Source organism: Zonotrichia albicollis, chromosome 12 (genome assembly GCF_047830755.1).
Source record: "Zonotrichia albicollis isolate bZonAlb1 chromosome 12, bZonAlb1.hap1, whole genome shotgun sequence".
Classification (NCBI taxonomy): domain Eukaryota; kingdom Metazoa; phylum Chordata; class Aves; order Passeriformes; family Passerellidae; genus Zonotrichia; species Zonotrichia albicollis.
In genome coordinates, this window is record NC_133830.1 from 4,557,695 (window position 1) to 4,579,624 (window position 21,930).

Sequence of the window (21,930 nt, forward strand, 5' to 3'; positions counted from 1 at the left end):
CGTTGGACAGCTTTGTTTTCAGATTCTATAAATTGATCAAACAAATGCTCTGGTTCACATGCATTAGTTATGAGTTATCTGATGTACATGCATTATTTTGCACTATCTATGCATTGATTAAGAAACTTCTCTGGAGACTCTGAACTGGAAAAAAATATAATTAACTCAACTTTGCTTTTTAACTACTTTGGAAACTTTAACTACTTTTGAATATTTTTAAGAAAAAAAAAGTCTCCAATGCAATGTTTCTTATACAAATTAGACAAAGAGCCTTCAAAGCCACTTGTTCTGGGCAGGATGGACTTCCCTGCTCTTAACTGAGAAATGGCACATAAGAGGGAGGCTGCTGCTCTCTTCCCTCCATTCATGCCAAATGTTTGTTAATGGGTTAGTCTACAGAGAAATCAGCCAAGAAAAGCAGATTTAGCACCTCAAGAAATCCACTGAGCTGCACCAGATATCAGAGGTAAGAAATAACACCGGATTTAAACGCTTTTGTTTATGTTTTACCCTTATCCCATTCATAATTATTCGTAAATAAAATAAAGGTACCCACATTTGAGTTGTAATGTTGGCAACCTCTCATCCCCTTGCTTTAAAGATTAAGCTATAATGATGGCTACTTAAATACTTGACCTCCAGAAGACGTTTTCAGAGGAGACCACCACTCAGCTCCCAACATCACTTGTAGAAAATTACTAGAGTTCCTTGAAAATTAAAGTTGATCTCTACAAATTCTTTATTACCAAGCAGTAAAACCTCAAGAAACTTTTTGTTCCCTGTACTGTGGCTGAAGCAACAATGTCTGTATTAGCTTCTGACCTGCTAGCCAGCAATGCCGTTTGCCTCAGAAAGAAGTGAGAGAAAAGTGAATAGCAAAAGAAAACAAAATAAATGCAAGGAGGAGCCAGATTGCACACACCATCACCACTCCAACAAAAAAGTCTAAAACAAAACACAAAAAGTCCACAAACAATAAAAGAACCCTACACAATCCCTTTTCCCCTTCAGCCAAGGTAAGGGACTCCAACTACTACAGCATTTTCCCTGGAGCACTTTGTACCTCATTCCTAACATTTAATAATTGATTGTGGGTTACAGTGACGCTCCGCTCACCGCCAGCTGCCTGGCGCTGCTTGAAGTATCAATGCAAAAAAAAACAAGCTCAAGATTTGGCACCCTCCTACGTCCTGGCTTGCCAAGGACAAAGCAGTTACAAAAACGGTGTGGAGACCTTTATCAGCCTTCATAATAAAGCCAGGACTGCGTTTCAGGCTCCTACATGAAAGGTTTCCGCACTTGAAGGTTACACGTTTAAAGAAATAGGCTGCCTGTCTCTGCTCCATCATCAAGGTAAATGTTTTCTGTGCCTCCTACAATGCTTTTTTTTTGTATCCTGCCCTGCACTGCTTGCCCTGCACCATGGGCTGCACCCACAGAACAGAACACAGCCCAAAAGGCACCCACTCACCTGCCTGGATGCACTGAGGGCACTTGGTAGGGGAGGGAAGGCAAAACCCTGCAACATCCATCCACCATGCACACCTATTATCGACTATACTACAGCGATAAGGGTTAAATGCCAAATCAAATTAATTCAGAGGACCAACGTGCTTGGAAAAAAACATTTGAAAACACACATACACAAAACCCCTCCAACAAAACCCAACCCCACAAACAAAAATATTCAAGCCTCAAATTTTTTTTAAGTTGTTGTACACCATGTAGTAGTTTTCCATTTTTCTTCCTGTCTTTAAAACACACCTTCACAAGTGGCTGAACATAATGCTTTCTGAACTTAATGAAAACCTCTCTCATGACCCAGGAGCACTCAGTAAATAATTATTAAGCTCTGGAGGTGGCTTTTGCATGAGTGTTGACTTAATAAAATGCCGTAAGTTGATCTGCTTGAATGCCCATTTACTTGGGGACACAGCTTGCAGTATAGCCTGGAAAGCTTGATCTTGTCCAGGTTAAGGAACTAGGTAAAATTAAGAGGTTCAATCCAAAAGCTGCAAAGGTCACATTTTACAATCCTTTACTACTACTGCTGATAAAGGGGAGATGAAAAACTGCAAATCCTAAGTACCTAAATTGCAAACTTAAAGTATCCTCAATGACTTCATATTATAACAGTGATAATAGACTGAGTCTTTTTACACAGAAACTGAACCTCTGTTAACCCAAATCTGCATTTTTACCATCAAGTTTCAGAACAAGAGACACATATATGTATATATATTTGAACACAGAGTCTTCCCCTCCTGAAAGTCCCCATCAGCCCAGCTGCTGTGGCTCTGCAGAGGACAGTGGCCAGTCCAGAGCACAGCAATCCTCAATTCCCAGAGCACAACCTCCACCACAAACCAACCCCACAATCATCCGCTCACGGTGCCCCGGCAAAGCATCACTCACAGACACAGGCTGTCAAAGGAGCAGGGCATGACCATCTGAACAGCTTCCATCTTCCCCCCCAAATCTGGTGTCCAAGGGCTTGTGCTGAGCACCCCCGGGTGAAAGCCAAGCAGCGTCCGGGCCGGCTGTGTCTCCAGGGGAGGCTCCAGATAAGGACCTGGCAACTCCAATCCCCAGGGAGCAGCAGCTCCGGCACTGCAGACCTGTGCAATCCAGCACCTACCGAGGAGAAAACCACGGGCTTGATGCAGCACGGCCAGGGGGTACCATGAAAAGGCTCCAACACTGCGCAGGAGTCTGGAGGCAGCATCTTGCTGCATCCTGCCTCACCTGCATGGGAGCGCCGCGCAGCCTCCTGATGGGCACCTGGATCCGCAGGGTTTGGGGTAAATTCCCGGCACCTCCGTGGGCTGAGAGGATCCCAGGGGCTGCACCACCCTCACCGCCCCGCAAGGAATGGGAGAAACCGAAGACACGGGCTGGCATTCTCCCATTCATTAATTAAAAGGGGTGTGATCAGGCCATTAACACCATCAGTGGATAAGGGCTGTCTGTAACAGCACCTTTTTCTCACGATCTTTATCGCCAAAAAGATGAAGGGAAAGGGTGGGTGCAAGACAAATTTGTTTTCTGGGATGTAACTTGGCATTCAAGGTTCACCTAGGCGAACCTCCACCTAGGAACCGCTGGACATGCATCTCTCAAGAGCCTGAACTACACCTGTAATGGCACAGAGTCGATGTGACAATGCACACAACATTTCCCCAGCCCACCTCTGCTCAAACAGGCTGGAAAAGAACACGCAGATACACAAATACCTCAAGCTCCCAAAATTGCCCCATGAAGGGCTAAAGGAATTTAAATGTAGCTGACGGCATTACCTGATATTGGTTTCATCTTTTTCCTCAAACTTTTGAAGTTTCCATCACAAAGTAAGAAAAAATATTGCCAAAAAATAAAAGAGGAAAAAAAGGCATGACGCAGATTTGCGTTTCACTTAAAAGTCTGACCTTGTTAAAGGCTTTTTAAACGATTTTTCAGACACCACATCTATGGGCACTTCCCTCTCTAAAGGGCTCTACACAAATTTGCAAAACAAAAAGCCAGATTGGTAAAACAACCAAAAGGTGATAAAAGAAAAGGCGAGGAGATAAGGTTCCACGAGCAATCTCTGTAGTTTTTGATTTTGTAATGCAGAATTTACCTTTTTTTTATCTGGGTAAACAGCGATGATAACACTGTCGCTGACAGAAGATGACGTATGACCACCACACTTTTTGATACTTTACAACTACACAGCGCCCAGCTCTGGCTTCACAGCACCTTTCCATCTTATCTTGGTTTAGAAATTATCACTTCCACAGCTGGATAGCAAGTTTATTCACAGAGGCAGCTTTCAGCAGAAGATAAGGCTCAACCATGTAGTGCCCACAGCTTGTATCCATAATTTACATGCCCAGACTCCTTCCCAGCTAAAAAGCCATGGTGTCCCTCAAGGCTTTCCAGGACCAGCAATTCCCAGCCTAAACCCTTCCATTCATCCAAGGCTTTCTGCTTATTGACTCCACTGTCACAGCACTATTCAAAGCCTTCCAAAGAGGATGAGGCAGCTGGAAGCCTCATCTCCTGCAGATGACATCCTCACTCTGGCATGCTGAGCAAACAGGATCTTGAGGAGCAAAAGGGAAAGTGTTTATGGAAGATTTGCTTCAAATGATTAAGAATCCCAAACAGTCATGATGAGAACAACACAGTGAATTCTGTGCTCGGTATGCTGGCATTATCAGCATGTAGGACTTGCTCACAACACTAAAAACAACATGCAAGGGAACAAACAACCCACCACTGCAATGATTTTAACATTAAACCAGTCTTGGACAGATATTATGCAAACTCTCACTTCAGTCTCTAGCCACAGCACTAGCTGTTCATTACTGGACCTGATCAGATCAGCAAATGTGTTTAGCAACTCTTCTTTCTAGCAAAGCAACTCCCCAGGCTGCATAAACCAATTCCTCAGCATCCCCACGCTTGGAACAAACTCCAATTTTAGAGTCCCTTAAGCATTGCTCATGTTTCTTCTACCTTTTTATCTATTCGTGGAAAAGTTATTGGGGCAAAGAGGATTGTGCAAGCTGAACTACTTGGGGTGGGGTAAAAACAGCCCTTATTCAGCAACAAGTTACTTTACCAACCGCTTGGATATTTACACTGCAATTAGGATTTGCAACTGCAGGACAGATGTGCCAGACTTGCTGCCTTGGGTTTTCACAGCACAGACAGGAAGGTGGGATAAGCTCCCGCTGTCCATGTAAGGAAGCATTAGTGATGTTTACAAACTTGCTAATTGAGGCAAGGCAAAATGGAGGAATCCAACTGCAAACAACTGAAGACAGGCAGCCTTCAATTCTCTGCTTAGGCCACTCAATGCCCCCACAACATCCCTGACGTGGGAGAATCCCAAACCAAGGCTCCTGGAGGAAGCAAACCTCCTCAGTTCATCAGGCATCATTGCTATGCTGTCAGCAGCATCCTCAGTAGAGGCACACCCAGTAAAGAGCCCTCTGTCACCAGGTACCTCTCCCAAATCCCAAGTTTGGGGATTCCCAAAGTTGGGTACAGTTTCTGTGTGCTTACAACCTCAGAGTGTGCACTGTTGCACACTCAGGACAGTGCAAACATTATTTGGAGGGACCTTTTCATCTGCTATCTGACAGCTGTAAATTCTGTTTTAAATTTGTCACATTTGCAGGAACTGCAGTAATTCACAGAAATATCTGGCATTGATTTAAAGCCTTCAGCACTGGGGAATTGCATCTCCAAGGACTACTATGGTAATTCCTCCTCCTCCCTCATCAAAATAATTCTGCATCTTGTTTCAAGCCAGAAACTGCTCATGAACATCAGAGAGGGAATGAGGAAAATAATTACTTAAACATGGGGTGACATGCAAATAAAAGAAATACCAAATGAAAGCCATGGTACAGAATGAAGTCTCATTCAAAATAAAAACATGCAAGTAACATTTATACTTCTTGATTTCACAAAGTCAAAAATATGTACAAAAAGATCCACCCTAACCTATTTATAGGTCTTTTAACACCTCAAATATGGCCCTGCTAATACACAGCCTTAATTTAATTTTGCAATCACCCTTCTGCTTTGCATATCTTCTGTTGCATCTAAAATGCCCAAGCACATCTCAAATAGCAGATATCAGGAAAATCTTCAGAAATAACTTTATGCAACCAAATATAATCTCAAAGATTAACACAGCTGCTGAGTTTCTAGAAAATGGGATTTTCTCAAAGAAAACTGTTGGGCACAGCCCATGTTCTGCACAGTTCAGTGACAACTAAGCCATGTTGTCCATGCCACTTGTAGCAGGAACACCACTTCTTACTTTTCATAATACATTACAGCCTTTAGTTTACTTTTGAAAAAAGAGCAGTCAACTCAAAACTATTTACAAGCCTTTCTGTCAGACCCTCCTAATCTGTTCTGCACTGCCAGAAGCACAGCACTTGAATAGCTATTTCTGTTCAAAGCTATATTTGTTGTGGAACTACTGCAAACTCCTGAATCATGTAAACAGAGGCAAGAGCCAAAAAAATGTTTCACTGGACTTGAAGTTCACATCTGCCTTAGTTACCAGGACAAAAAAAATAAAGGCAGGGCTTAGCTTATAACCAATAAATCCTGCAAAGACTACAGTTAATCATGCATTCCTGCAACAGGGTTTTGTTTAATCTGGTTTACTTAGCATTTGTGACCTTGGCAAAGTACCTGCTGGAGCACCCACCACTGGTGTGGAGCAGCATTTCACACCTTCTGTTATTTTAGGCTTCACCAGGCCACTGTACAGTGCTACATTAGTGAGCCAGGTTCATAAACATGCAGCAAAGTCACCTGGAAATGATGTGCAGCTCCAGACTTGCTGGAGCCCAGCAGCCAGCTGTACTGCTGTCCCCAAAAAGCAGGATGGTGGCAGCTCTCAGTCAGCACCTGCAGCTGCACCTTGGGGGCAAATGTGCTGCTGGAGCAAAGTGACCCTGCCACTTCTTCAACTTCTTGGCTCAGAAAAGTCAGTGCTGCAAACCCTGCCTGCACCTCAGGCTACTGCTGTGGAAGGAAACTTCACCTTCTCTGCACTCACCACCTTCCATTCCTCATGATCCTGCTCCAGCAGGAACAACCCCCAGTATTCCCAACCAGCTGGAAACGAAAGGCAGGCCAATATTCCCAACAAGGTGGAAAACACGAAAACCCCCAAAACAACAATGAAAACCCCCAGAGGAGTTTGATCCCAAATTGCCACAGTTTACATTGATCTACCACTTTAGGCAGGGACCAATTCTGCCCAGGGGTCTTTGGCACTGTGGAACTGCAGGCAGGAGAACAAGCAGCATCTGCTTGGGTAAGAATGGGACATCACAGGTGGATTAAGGAAAATAAAAAATGTTTCCTTCATAACCCACATAAGAAATCTGGATTAACCTGCAGTAGTTTTTTTTGGTTTTTTGTTTTTGTTTTTGTGGGGTTTTTTTTTGTTTTGTTTTTTTTGTTTTGTTTTTTTTTTTTTGTTTTTTTTCCATACAACCATTATTGAATTCAGGAATTTAGTGGCTCCCTGATGCTTAGTTGCCAATATATATCTAATACACTGAAAATATTTTTCCCTTCCACATTCAGGAACTGCAACTGGCTTTACAGATATTCAGCAGAGGGAAAAAATATTTTTTTACAAACTCCAGAACAAACAAGATTCTTTTCTATTCTTTCTTGTTTTTAAAAGCACATAATGCAAGTATAAATGGATAACAGCTTTTATCATCTATCTTACTATAGTTTATTTTTGTACAAATCTTGAACTTCATCTTAAACTAAGATATTCTTCCTTAAGTGTTATACTTCTGTGCCACTTCCCTTCACACAGCTACAACCTGGCTACAGAATTCCTAATCTTAATAGAAGGATATATATTTAAATTTGCCTTGAATTGACACTACATACTACTTAAAGTTGCATTAAAGCCAGTATTACCCTGCACACACTTTCAGAGTACCAAAAATGAACATTTGCTGTCAGTGCCACAGTTATTCAGTTAACTCTTGCACAGCCAAAGAACTTTGCAGTCCTATACACAGGCTGCCAAAACAAACCCCAAAACAAAAACAGCCAAAAAAGCAACCCCTATGCCTGGACTAGGGAAAGGCAGCTTCTGTAGGACTTCTCATTTGGCCAGCTCCCAGACATCTCCCTTTCCACACTAGATGGAGCTTTGTCCCCTCTTCCCCAGCGTCTGGCAGAGCCCTGAGCTGGGATAAAAAAAGGTAAAGAGGCAAAGGGTGAAACGGCAGCATCACCCCAAATAAACAGCAGTGGCTTCAGGAACAGCAAGATACCAGCAAGGACCTGGGCTCTCACCCTGCCCTCCTGGCTCTCTGATTTTAACACAGCCCTGTTCTGCCATTTTTGAAGAATGGAAGATTTCAACAATTCCAAGTCCCAATCCATGCTGAGCTCCTACCAGCCTTTACCATGGCTGCAAGGCACTGCCTGAGCCAGCACTACAGTCAAATTACACTTCTTCTCCTCCCCTTAGAAAGGGACATCATTTAAGCTTATTACCAGATCACACACCTGAATTGCTCACTGGGTTTTCTGTATCCCTCTTCATATTCCCAGTTATTTTCTTTCAAAATAAGCTCTTCAATCTCTTCTCTATTAACCTGAAACATCTGTTCCAAATGCCTCTGCTCAGGCTCCAGCCTTGAATCCACTGACACTTCTGGGAAGCAACTCATGGATAAAATTCCCCTTGATTTGTATCTGCTGGATTTGGTCTGTATTGTTTCAGATCACAGGTCAAGAGAAACAGCTCATCCTTCTGGTGAGCTGCCACAACTCCATCAGGATCTTTGAAAGCACAACAGGATATGGTACAGCATCTGTATTTCCCTGATGAATTTAAACTCAATGGGACTGAGAGGAGCCCAGGGGAATGAGTCACTGCCGATGTCACAAGTGGCCAAGCACTGCAAAGCACAAAAAGCAGCAGCCTGGGGCTGTATCAGACAAGGCAATGCCAGGGAGGATGGAGAAGCACCGTGTTCCAAGAGCAAAACCTGTGTGTGCCTTGTGGGCAAGGGCTCCTGCTTGGGCAATGTGCTCAAGAACACGGAGCTAAAATTGAGGGGGCAAGGGAAACAAGCCCACATTATAGTGGGAAGCTAAAGAAAAGTTTGGAGGTTGGCAGGAGTGAGTGTTGCTGTCTATAAATACAGCAGAGAAACAAACACCCAGGAGAGAACAACCCTGGCACGTCACCAAGCGATATAAACCAGCCATGAACAAGATTAAATTGGTATCAACAGTCTCATTCTGAGAAGTTCAGACCTGAAACCATTTCCAGCTGGAGGACTGGAGAAGGAACAACATGCTCCTCTGCAAATAAAGACTGGTTGCCTAATCAAAGTAGGTCACTGTGGAATAAAGCAGCCAGCAATGAATTGCAGGAAACAGAATCACAGAATCAATAAGGTTGGAGAAGATCATCAAGCCCAACCTTTGACCAACCACCACCTTGTGAACCAGAGCAGAGCACTGAGTGCCATGTCCAGCCACTTCCTGCACACAGAAGATGCCCTGCACCCAGAGGCTCAAAAAGGACAGATACAGAGCAAAGCAAACTCTGTGGCAGAGCAGATGGACCTGAAGAAGTGCTGGAATATTGCACACAACAGGAACTCCTGCCTTCATATACATCATGCTGATTAAAGCAGTGAATAATACCTCAAAATGCAACCCCTCCTTTCTAAATTAAAGATTAGAGGTTCCCCCATAACAAACAAACTCAAGAAATATCTACTACAAAAAGAGACATTCTAAAGTATACAGAAGGCATGCAGAGCAGGAGGTTTCATCCAGAGCAGACTAAGAGGGATATCTTTTGAAAGCAAGACTGCAGCTGGAAGGTCCAAGAGCCACCATCACCCATAATGACTTCCAACACAAGGCTTTAGAGCAGAGCCCCTTGGGGACACACAGCCTGGGCAGTACAGACAGAAGGGAAAATCTCTAAATCCCAGAAAGCTCCATCCTCTGTAGCCATGTCCTGTTATCCTACTCAGCAACACAGCACTGAAGCTGCCAGGCTCTTACAACACCTGCTCACAGGCTTAGCAGAGAAGAACCTTTCAGTTTGTCACAGCAGCATGAAAACCCAAACCTCTGACAGCCCAAACCGTTCAACATCCTGAACATGCCATCCAAAATTTCCCCTGAAGTTCAAGAGTGGAGCAGAATGAAAACACCTTCACTGACCATGTTATTTCCAGCCTGGGAACAAAGAACTCCAGCCTCCGGTGCGCTTTTAATACAGGCTAATTTATTCTGAAAAAAGTAATAATTAAGTACACAAAACCAAAGTATGGAACCTGAAAAACACCTTCCTGTCTGGCAGAGCAAGCATTTTCTAAGGACACTTACACTAGCTCCTGCTGCTAAAATAATTTATTAAAAGTAACCCAGGAAAAGCAAAGATGATCTCAAAAATACACAGCAGTGCTAAGGTGAAAAAGTTACACTGAAAAAAACCCAAAGCAGATCGAATGCATTAATATATTCTTGTGATTAAATTAAAACCATATCCAAGTTGTTTCAAACTGAAGTCTTTAATATTTGAGTGATTATGTATGTTTTTAAAAATCTTACAAGTGTTAAGTACTACTAAAAAACCAGCACATTAAATCTTTACAGCCTGGGATTGAGAAATTCCCTGAAACAAGAGGAAAAAAGCCCTAGGCGAAAAACCATAATAATCAATTTTCTCCGCCCATCCCACCACATGCCTCTGCAGAACCAGCATCAGGTAAATTGGGGATTGCAGAGTCAGCCAGAATAAAGCAGTTCCCAGGCCAAAGGGCTTTCAAGCAGGTCCAAGACCTTGGTACTGTGGTGGCCCAGGACAAAAAATGCAGATGAAGCATTAGCAAGTGCCAGAAGGGAGGTGCCGACACCAAAACCAGCCTGACAGTTACTTCTTCAGGTAAACTGTACCACTCCTTAGTTAAGAAAACCTCAATATACTGACATAAAAAATAAAAAAGGCAATAGAAGGCTACTGTGATTCCAGTGAATGTTTGAGCCCTTTCCATGTCCACAGCAAGTAACAGAGATGGCAGGGATGGGCTGAATAGCCTGAGCCTCGTGAAAAAACAGGTTTTAAGCACAAAACCTCCTGGATTTATCATTTTCTCATTGCATTATGCAAAAGCAGCATCATTTTATCAACCCCTCGATTACCACCCTCTATGAAGCAATACATGAGGGGTTTTCTGTAAGGTTTTCCATAATCACTGGAGCACCAAAAAAAAAAATGTTGGCAGAAAACTGATAGGTTTTCTACAGCAAAGTTCCTCTATAATTTTTCATTTAAACGTAATAAAGTTCCTTAGGACTAAAAAAACAAATCACAAATCTAAGGTGGATCCCGACCTGCAGGCGTTTTTTATCAGTTAACATTTCACATGCAAAAAAATGTAAACAGTGAAGTCCAAGCCAGAACGAAGTTCTTTCCTCATTTCAATTAAAAACATGAATATAACTATTTATCTTAAAATAGTTTGAGCAACCTGGTCTAGTGGAAGCTGTCCCTTCCCATGGCAGGGGGTTGGAACTGGATGGTCTTTAAGGTCCCTTCCAACCCAAACCAATCTATTATTCCAGGATTCCCAGTGGTGTTGGGAAGCTATAGATGCATGGGAAGAAGACAAGGAAATGAAAAGCAAAACAAAGTGCCTACAGAAAACAGATTTAAAACTGTATTTCCGCATGGCAACAAAGAAACACGCTGCTTGGAAACACCCATTTCTGTTTAACATAATGGTGGTGGGAATTCCTGCCAAAGTAAACTTCTAAAATTTGTTTGCCACGGAGGAAAACCGAGCAAACTGGAGTTCTGTGTGCAGAATCCTGTTTCAAGAGGGTGAAGGTTTCTTTGTTCCCTCTAGTGCCAGGTCACTTGAAACTTTTGTGCCTACATACTTTATTATGCTTGCAAAACCTTCAAAACAATAAAAAGAAAGAATACTAGAACATGAAAAATGTTAATAACCCACTCTTAAAAACCAAAAAAGCCTTCCAGGATGACACGTGTAAAAATGTTGGAAGATATTACCAAGTTTGACATCTCTTATTCTATCAGTCTACTTACAAAAGTTTTGCATCTTTGAAACCAAAATATTATTCACACAGTGCAGAGAGGTTTGTTTTTATAAAAAAATGTTTGCATGAAATCCAGGGAAAAAAAGATGTATTTACAACGTTGGTGCAAATTACATAATCTGTCCCCTTAGATGTCAGTTTCTGGTCATTAACAACCGTAGCTACAGATAAGACCTTTTATTCAATTATTGTGCTAAATTTCACATTTCTGTAAGCAGCACGATAAAGCAGCTCAATAACTCCTCCCCTGCTTATCTGTTATCCCAGTATCATTTCTGACACCAGAAAAATAATAGCAACTTTCTAGACTGTGGCTCAGCTGCCCCAACAGATCCCTGTGCACTAACAAGAGCTTTCCTTCTGCATCTCTCCTTTCCAGTTAGGTCTTCTGCAATTCCATGGTTTTAAGTTTGTACCTTCAGCACACAGATATGTGGGCAAACAGCAATTCCTGAAATTTGTTACGTATTCAAGATATTTCTCGTGGTATTTGTCATACCACCCTCAGGATGTAAACTCAAATTGCAAATTAGACTTTCAACTGCTGCAGGATTGGGGAGAAAAAGAGGCTGGTTGAGATTATTAGACAGCAATGCTCAAGGAGCATTTAATTCCAGCATTAAATTCAGGCACGTACTCAGCACATCACAGCCAAACTTAGGTAGAACATGGTCCCAAACCCAGGGAAATCAACAGGAGAATTTAATTTTGATTTCCCATAGAATCTTTGGGCACGGCACAGCATTTTGAGCCAAAAACCTGCCTGCCTTTCAGCACCTGAGGAAACTGCCCTTGCAGGCAGCGTGGATCCCCCCACGTACAGAGCCAGCTCTGCAGTCCACAGCATCTGCCACGGAGCAAACCCTGACCCAGCTGGCTGCACATGAAAGCACATGCAAAAGGTCTTGTGCACGCTTGTTCAGCTGGTTTAAAAAAGAAAAAGAAATGAGTGAGAAAATATTGGAGTTTCTTGTGGTTCCAAGTCAGGTAATTTCTCTATTTCATTCCTACCTGGGCCAGGAGGAGAGAGGGAAAACTAAAACAAAATTATTATATATCACTGCTTCTTCTCCATCTCTGCCAGCCAGCTGCAGGAGCTGACGTGCAGGCACAACCCCAGGCTGGCACCAGAAGGGACAGCTGCTCTGTGGAGCTCTGCTGCAGCTCAGAGAAGAAAAAGGACCAAGGACTTACCCAGGGGATTCATCCTTTCACCCTTCAATCCAAAGCAAGGCAAGAGCTCCCTGGGACCTGAGCTCCTGGTGGCCACAGAGCCAAGACCAAACAGAAAGGTCTCAGCAAGCACTGGCTTCCAGAAACTGCACTTCCACTCCTACCATCCACCTCCTAACCCCGCTGCTGCATTTGTGGCTGCCTTTGTTAGAACACTTCTGCAAATGAAAACAGATGAGTAACTATTGCTGCTTTAGCAAACTCCCAAGCCCATGGTCACTAATAATAGCTTTGTTCCTTTTATTACTAAACAAAACCAAAAAAAAAAAAAAGTTTAAATGCTTGTATAAAATGCACATTGCTGAATGTTTTCTTTCATTGATCCGGGGCTGTTTCCCCAAATGAGCTTAGGCCCAGGACTCTGGAACAATTTCTGTGATCAACACGATGTGGAGTGATCTCAGGAAAAAAAATTAAAATCACATTTTGCGCTCCTTCATTTGAGACATTGGGAGATCAGTTAAAAAATAAATCTGAATGAGACACTCTTGCACAAACTGGAAGGCAGAGGCAGGTCAGAGCTCCCTGGCAGGAGAGCTGATGGATTCAGGGAGACAGAGGAGCTCCAGCAGCTCCCAGCCCCAACTGTGCCAGGAGCAAACAGGTGGCACACAGGGAAAGGGCAGCATGTGGGGAAGAGAAAGTGGAGAAGGGCAACAAGAGAGGAAGAAAACAGAGAGGGGATGAAGCCATTGCTGTGAAGTGACAGTGCGAGAACGACCGCAGGAAAGCCTTCCCTTGTGTGAGAAAAAGAAACAAGAAAAGCCACAAGAACTACTGTCGGTAAACAATTCTGCTTTTCCTCTCTGCAATCAAATCAATTACAGGAACTTCTGAAAGCAATAAAAATAACAGGGTCCCAAATCACCCCAAGTCTGCCACGCTTTATTTGATGAAGCCTCCCTCCACACACCCCCTTTGGCCTGGGGTCTGCTGTGGCCTCCTGCTCCTCCCATGCTCATGCCCCTGGCCAAGCAAAGCCCATTCTCTCCCCTTCCTTTTTTTGGGGTGCAGGTTTTACACCAATCATGGATTGAAATGTAGCACAATCAAGCCCAAGGCCTCCGTTATGCTACAAATGGTGCTGGAAAATGACTCTGCTATGGCTGTCCATGCTGGAAGGTGAGTAGACATCAAGACAAAAAAGAGATGCTGAATATTCAAAAGTCAAGCCACAGCATTTTTCCATCTAAAGCTTCTAGGGCATTTTAGCTTATTAATTTCTGTTATTGGGCTGACTGCTGCTGAATGATCCCAAGCATTGCATGGTGAATGTTTTTTTTCACAGGAAGTAACCAAGCCAAAAGCAGCGAAAGCATCCTCTTGTTCTTGTGTGAGCCCTTTTCTATTATTTTTTTCTCCTTAGTTTATTTGAACAATAGCACCATGAAACAGCCTACAATAATGACTGTTACAAAATAGGAAGCTGAATTATTAGGCAAGCTCTGTCTGCGTAACTCAATCAGCCTAGGGAGGATATGACAGGCACCACCAAGACAAAGGACTGGACTCTGTGACCCCAGGCATCCTTCAGAATTCTCTGAGTTATTAAAAGCTGAAGTTTGCTTTTTGCTCCTTGATTAGAGGCACCATTCCTATAAGTGCAGCAGCAAGGCACGGGCATTTCCCAATAAAGTCCATCACCAGGTGTGCACAGAGAAAACAAACACTTTGGAGAGGCTGGGGTGAGAACTCTACCTGAAAATAAGGTTCAAAATGGAAATTCCAAGTTTAGTATTTAACCTTAGAGCACAGAGGGGATTCACACAGCAGGAGAGGTAAATCATGAGGTAGTCTTTAAGCAAACACCAAACAACAGTTTCTGCAAACTAACAAAAACTAACTGGTAGAAGTGGTTTTCAAGCAGTTTAAAGGTTCAACAGCACAGAAATTCTTAAATCCTGCCAAGAGCATCTTCAGGACCAGCTCTGGAGGGATATATTTTGGACCAGTAACCAAGGGCAGCCACCCACCACCCTGCCATTACAACAACCCTGCTGAAACTATGAAAATCAGGTCTAAGTGCTGGGCTGAGCAACACTCTGGAGCCAAGAGCAACACCAGTGACTGAGCAAGAGCAATACAGGAACCTGCAAGTGAATCATTAACGAGCAATGATTTCTCCATTACTCACTGTGGATATAGAGTTACTGTGGGCAAGATTTGTTTCTAAAAAAAGGGAACAGCCACCAACATGAGCACTAACACATTCATCAAAGCCCAGCACAACGTGGGAAGGAAAGAGGAAGGCGCAGCTCTCGGGCAGGCTTTGTCCAAGGAGCAGCTCATTGAGCAGACGTGCTGGGAGCAGCATCTCACACCATCCCCTTCCACAGGGTCACACTCAGGGGCTCGGGTCAATTGGGTGTTGATTTTGCATCACACCAAGAAATTATTAACTCATCCTACAAAAGCCATACAACTGTCAGGCTGCTGATAGAGATCAATAACCAACTACTGAAACGTCAACGGTTTGACCTCTAGGCAAGTGTTTCCATACCCCTTCACCCATGTACTACAGTAAATCCTCCCAGTACATTTTCCCCAAGCGTTTGCAGTCTGTGCTGCTGAGAATAAGCAACAGGAGAACTGAGCCGACATTCTCAGCCAATCTTTAGGCAAGATTAGCAAGCAATTAAAGCTGTTGTATGAGGAATTTTAAGTGCTCTACAACTTCATGCCAAACAAGAGCTAGTCAAGCACTGGAATTTATTTTTTGCAATTCTGTTCTACACAGAAACAGAGACAAATTTAAAGAAAAGACTTTTTGAAGCAAGGATTCAACCAATTACTAAAACATCTATTATAGTTTAAATAATAATATATCTGAAAGAAAATCTGCATCAAAAGGGAATGTGCAAGGCTTTGTGATGACTTGCTACCAGAACATTTCAATTTAAACTGAACTGGGGTGTTTCAATCACTTTTTGTCCTTTTGTTGGTAAAACATAATTAATGGTAATGCTAATTGCACCCCAGCCACTTTGGGTGCAGCACATCCTGGGAGCACTTTTGAAGGCCAGAACTGAACTTCAGCCCCAATAGCAAACGAGAGTTTTGCCATCCCTTACTTACAACCAGATCCACCACCACAGGTAACAGAGAATACAGCTTTTGTCCCAAAAGTTGATAATTTAGCTAAAAAAACAGTTAAAAAATCTTCATTAATTTGCCAGGAAGACAAGAGGGAGTAACTGAGAAAGCCACACATTTCATCAGGGTAAGAGTTAGAAGATGTTCAAGAGGAAAAGCTTGGTTTTAAGTACAACAGAAAACAAGGCAGATTTGGGGAACTGTCATCCCCAGCAACAATTGCACAGCTTGCATGGGTCTGACAATAAGGGCTGAAAATAATGATTTTCATAAACACACTCACTGGAGCAGAAAAAGATGTTACAACGAACAAAGCAAGTAAGCAAAGTTAAATAAGGTAAGTGAAGCCTGAGGTACAGTCTCAGACTGATCTGCTGTTCATATAAAGAATGCTCCAGTTGAAGATTAGGGGTGAGAAATAAGAAGTCATTAGCTCTTCTTCAAGGTTCATGATTCAAATCTGACAAAACACACACTTCAGTGTTTCCAAGCTTAAAGAAAATTCCAGCAGGGTCACAGAAGTCGCTATTTTTAGCTGGCTTAATCTCTGTGCACTCAAACACAGCTTTTGTACATGCACATATTTTGTTAGCACTTAAATAAAGAAAAAAAAATCTGCTACCAAAAAATTAATCATCCACAAGTTCTGAAAATGCAAATGAGCTTTCCTCTTAATATTAGCTGCTTTTAGTGAACAGCACTGAGAAACAGCCTATAGCTTTTCCAGCCAAAACTGCTACCGGAAAAAAAAGCCAGGTTCTGGAAAATATTCAGTGACAAAACCGAGAAAGAAGAATGTGGGAAGTTACCAGCAATTAATTTCTTCAATAGGAAACAAACTCTTCCCACCCACGATGTACCTATCAGTGCAGCTGAGAATGTTCTGAAACCTGGAACATGCAGGCTGTGAAGTGCATTGGGAAGTGCCCAGCACTGGCACTAGGAAGGAAAGGCAGCAGCCCACAGCCCTGGCACTGCTGAGCCCTCTGACAAAAAGGAAATACATTAGAAATCAGTGGGCCTGCATTGGTTCCTTGGCTGGCCGCTCACTGCCAAGATGGTTTAGAGCTGGGGCTGTTAAAAGGGCAAAGGAAGTTGGTCCAGAAAACCTTTGAGGTCCATTCCAACCCAAATTATCTCTGGTCCAGAAACAGCGACATTCAATCCTTGCCTCTTAATTTACTTATCATATACTTAAAAATATTTCATTCATCCACATTAGAAAGGTTTCAGCTACAGGATGAAGAATGACGTGGCCCAGGCACTGCATCACCCACTGCAAAGATTAATAAGAACATTTATAATTGCAACAAGCCTCTTGATACTCTTCAGTAACTCCTCTGTGCATGTATTGCTACACAGGCCTTACACAAGTCATTTACTCTCTGGGCCCTTGTTGTTAAATTCTTCATTAATCCTTGTAAGTTTGTCTGTTGACCTGCAGTAATTTTAAGAGATTTGGAGATTGAATGCTCATCCCAGCCAAACCCTTTTAATAGAATTAACCAGAGATATCATGTAAGCTTTTAACAATGTTGACAACTACTAAAATTCAGTTAGCTGAGCCAACAAGAAACCACTGAAACCTCTTACACATGCTCTCCTCTCCTCATCAAGCACAGAACTTCATGTGGAGGCAGCAAATTTCCTGGCTGCCTTCTTAAACACCAATGGATCAAATCTTGAGTGCTCTGAGTGGCTGAATTCCCCTTCTTCCCCTGAAACAACAGTGAACCTGCAGCATTGTTCCTGCTCAAACCCAACATGTGTACACACAGAGGTTGTTCAGCATATTGATATTCCACACCAGTGCCAGTGTTCCAGAGCCCTTTTTGTCACCTTTAAGGAAGTTCAGGAAAAGATTATGGCTTGGAGAAGCACCTTTTTTACTGAACATCAGCTTCAGTGACAAATACACAACACTGAGTTAATAGTTATTCAGAACTGAAAACAAGAAGTACTCAACCAGTGTATATGCATTGGAAAAAATGAATCCAAATCGGTCAGAATCTCTCCTTGTTAGATTTCTGTAAGTGGCAGAAATCTTCTAGCAGTCATAATTCATTACCAGCCATCACTTCTCTTAAGGTACACCCCAAGGAAACTTGATGTACATCCAAACTTCTGCAAGCTTGCTCCTTTCTGTTGGATGCATCTTTCATTCTCCCTAAGAGTGCAAATCATGTTCTGGAAAGGCTACAGCATGCCAGGGATTCTCAAAATAGAAGGGCTGTAGCTGGTGATACTGCAAACATAAATACAGCTATTGCTATAGCAGTGGGAGTAACAGCAGTGACACGGACCCAGAGCAGCTCAGTGGCCAAACTCTGCTGGCAAGCAGCCCGTGGCTTCCCAAAACACAAGCAGGAGAAAGGGAACTGCCACTGAACTGTCTGAATGGGCACAATGCACACCAAATGAGTTGTGGCAAATTCACAGCACAACCTAACCCTTGGGCTTCAACATTTCTAAATTTAGGAGTTTCAGTGCAGGAAGGGAGGTAACAGAGCTACAGAACATGCTTTAGTAAGGTAGCAGAGCGAGCTGATTGCAGGTCTGTGTAATTTTGACCTTGCTGTACCAAAAAAAAGCATTTGCAGCTGGCAGCTGGGGCATCGTGTCCAAGTGCCACTCTGGTATGAGCAGGGAAAAGCACAACCCTGGCTTACTGTAATTGCAGCCTAAGAAAAGGATACAAACACCAAAACAAGAACATCAAAGGAAAAAACTGACTGAGAAAGGCTTATCCACCAAACTAGCAAAGGCTGTGAACCTTAAAGTCTGCTTAAAAATATTAGATGTCAAAGTTATCAAAGCTCACCACCAGTCAGAACTGTGGCCAAGTCTAATATAATAATGTCATGTTTATTTTTGTCCCTGACTCCAGACTAGGTGCTCCAGCTATATTTGTGCTTCTTGTAGCACTTTTAAGGAAACACACACACTGACTGAGCAGAGCAGGAGAGGGTGTATTGGATGATCTATTCCAGACAGCAGCCTTGCTGCATCACTAAGTTAATAAGCAATTTCAGTCAACAGAAATTCCAGAGCATATCTTGGGAAACACTTTCTCCAAACACTTTAAAATGACTGTTTCTATTGGACTAAGAACAAGCAATATTCCATAGGCTTTGGAATAATTGAGCAAGCTTTGTTCGATAAGCTAAAATAAAAATATTTCAAAACCATCATCTAATAGGTGACTAAGCCTTCAGACATGTGAAGATCTGGAGAGTGGTCAGAGCCACTCGAGCACAGAGTCCATCTGGCAGTGTCACTCACACCACCAGACGCTGCAGCACAGACATCTTGACACAGCAACTCTTCCCAAAACTCCTCAAGGAAACACTCATGATCTCTCCAGCTTCTGCACAGCACAAAGCACTGGTGGGGAGAGGGGAGACCCCAATAACCCAGAACTTGCCTCTGATTCCAGCTGCATTGTCACTGTATTAATGTCTATGTAGAAAACAGACAAACCAGCAAACCCGACAGAAGCAAAACCGAACTGAGGATTTGAGCTTCAAGACAGAAAGTTGCCTGTCTCTACCCTCTTTTCCTCCTCCTAGCCTGCTCTTTCTTACTCTCACCCCACACTCAGGATGACAGGCTGCGAATACCATGAGCTGGACCAAGGCACCCACACAGCAAAGTCACTGTTTAAAGATCCTGGGCCACAACTCCAAGGCTCAAAGGAGATGGCCCAGACCACCCTTGGTCAATCTTGACAGTATTCAGTACAGCTCCTCTGCCTTGCCTAAATATAAAGAAAACCAGGACAGATGCCTGCAGGATGCAGATCCACAAAGCACTTGTTGAGAGCAGCAGATGAACAAACACGTTCAGCCAAGACATGAAAAGTTATATTCCTATAATAACAAAAAGGGATGTGCTGTCAGCCACAACAATCACAGGGCATGAACAATTCCAGAGTTTGCAAGGAGACTGCGTCTTTAGATCAACAGCAACACTTGGAGGGGAAGGCACAAGGTTTTAGCAGACAAATTCTTCATTAGGCTTCCTGGTGCTCACAGCACTACCAGGCTCCACAACACACCTTTTTGGTTTTGGTATTTCTCACACAAGACAGAAGGTGGGCACAGGACAAAGCCATTTCTCTCCTGTGAGCTCTGCATGCTTATGTTGCAGTTCCAGCATCTATAATGTCACATGATTAAGGAAAACTACCAATCTATCAGAAAACACTTTACTTGGTGGCTGACCAAATCTAAAATACCATGAAATGTATTACTGTTCCAATAGCATGTCAACATGTGGATCATCTTTAGCAACACAGAGTTTTTTCACATGCTACTGGTTGCATAAACCAAGAAAAATGCTGCTATTGTGGAAGAACTGAGATGTTTCTATGGTAAAGTTCTTAAGGCATTAATTGATTCATTTCCACTGCATTTTTTCTGGAGCCCAGTTCTTAGATGCAAAGCTGACTGCTTAAATTCTATTAGCCTTGAGGAGGGAGGGGGTGGGTGGACAGGAAATAATAGTTTATGAACAGAATTAAAAAATGCAATCAAGCCTCAGCTTCCAATTCAGTTTTCCTTTGCTGTATGCTGGGAACATGCAAACTCAAGGCTGAATTTCTCCTCTTCCATGACAGAAGCACAGCAAGGCTTTAACATCACTGGCATCATGCAGCACAGCCCTCATGCTAGATCCTGGTTACCCCACTTCCAGCCACAGATGCAAACAGCTCTGAGCAAACAGGCAGAAATAAATCACAGTGAGATGACAGCTACAAAGCACACATTATGGTAGTGTGGGTCATGGATATACGGATTAATGGATAGCAAACAGAGGATAAAAGAAAAAAAGTGACGGAGAGGTCAGAATCACTTGTCACCCTACCCTGAATACAAAACAAACTCATGTCCTGCCACAAGTGCTTGCTCTCCACCCTAGCCTGGTCTCAAAAGTGGACAGTTAGCAAAATCCTTACAATTCCACTTTTAAACAAAAAGTTCTTAATACAGAGAGCAGCCTCTCCTTGTCCTGCAAGCTGAATTTCTATCTACTACCACCATTCTTTGTTTTTGTATTATTTTCCTACCCTTTGCTCCCCAAATTAAGTAAGTTCACAAAACAAGAGTTGTGGGAATCACCCTTGGGTTTGTGCTGTAAAAAACACTATACAGTAGAGAGGTATTCCTGGGATTCCTTTATAATGTGAAAATTCAAAGATCTGGCTATTAGGCACAAAGCTACAAAAATTTCATTTCTTCAACAATAGAAAGAGATGGCAGAGAATAAAGAGAAGAGAAGAGAAGAATATCTAACACAAAAGGAAGAATGTAGCACAAGAAGCCTTCTCCCTCAGGAGAAAAGGGTACAGGAAAATGCAAGAAAAAAGAGATGGAGAGAAGAAGCTGTCAGGACAGAGTCAACATGTGAGGAACAATCCCAAGGGATGTGGCACAGGTGGAGTCTGAAGCATCAGCAGCACAAGAAAGGTAGGAGATGGGGCAGGAGAGGTAAGAGGTAAAAAGACAGGATTAGTAAAGTGTGGAGAGCACAAGTGAGTATCACTGTAGTAAAGATGGAAGAATAGCTGTCAGGGTGTATGGAGAGATAGATGGGACAGGAGACGAGTATTTGTAGGCTCAGGAAGAACTTAACCATCAGATCTTAAAAAAAGGGAAGTAATGTAGAAAAAAAAAAAAACGCATTGAAGAATTGAGAAAATAAGGACAAGAAACCCCAAGGCTTTTGGTTTTGTTCTGTTTAAGGAAAGGACAAGTGTTGTGTAACAACATCTAAGGAGCAGCTTCACAAAGTGAGCTGGTCAGAGTTCACTGTCCATGCATGGGACCATGAGAAGAGCAATTCCCAGCCCCAGCCATGAGCACAAAGTACAGAAACTTCCCTTCCCAGGAACCTGAAGGATGAGAAGCAGCCTGCTCTTGCTGTCATTGTCTGCCAGGCCTCTCCAACTCAAAGCCAGCA

General features: G+C 42.8%; 1 protein-coding gene across 8 annotated transcripts in view; it reads right to left on the reverse strand.

Moving 5' to 3' along the window:
* Positions 1–21,930, reverse strand: part of MITF (melanocyte inducing transcription factor) — a 99,483-nt gene that overhangs the window by 47,838 nt on the left and 29,715 nt on the right. Inside the window, exon 1 of one of the 8 annotated variants that reach the window (XM_074550374.1) lies at positions 2,416–2,569. The exons of 6 other annotated variants lie outside the window; for them this stretch is intronic. In XM_074550374.1, the coding sequence (XP_074406475.1) occupies positions 2,416–2,465 (50 nt within the window). In that variant the 5' untranslated portion in view covers positions 2,466–2,569. Of the gene's footprint in view, positions 1–2,415; positions 2,570–21,930 lie in introns of those variants that run through there. One more of the 8 variants, XM_074550381.1, reaches the window with a different exon arrangement.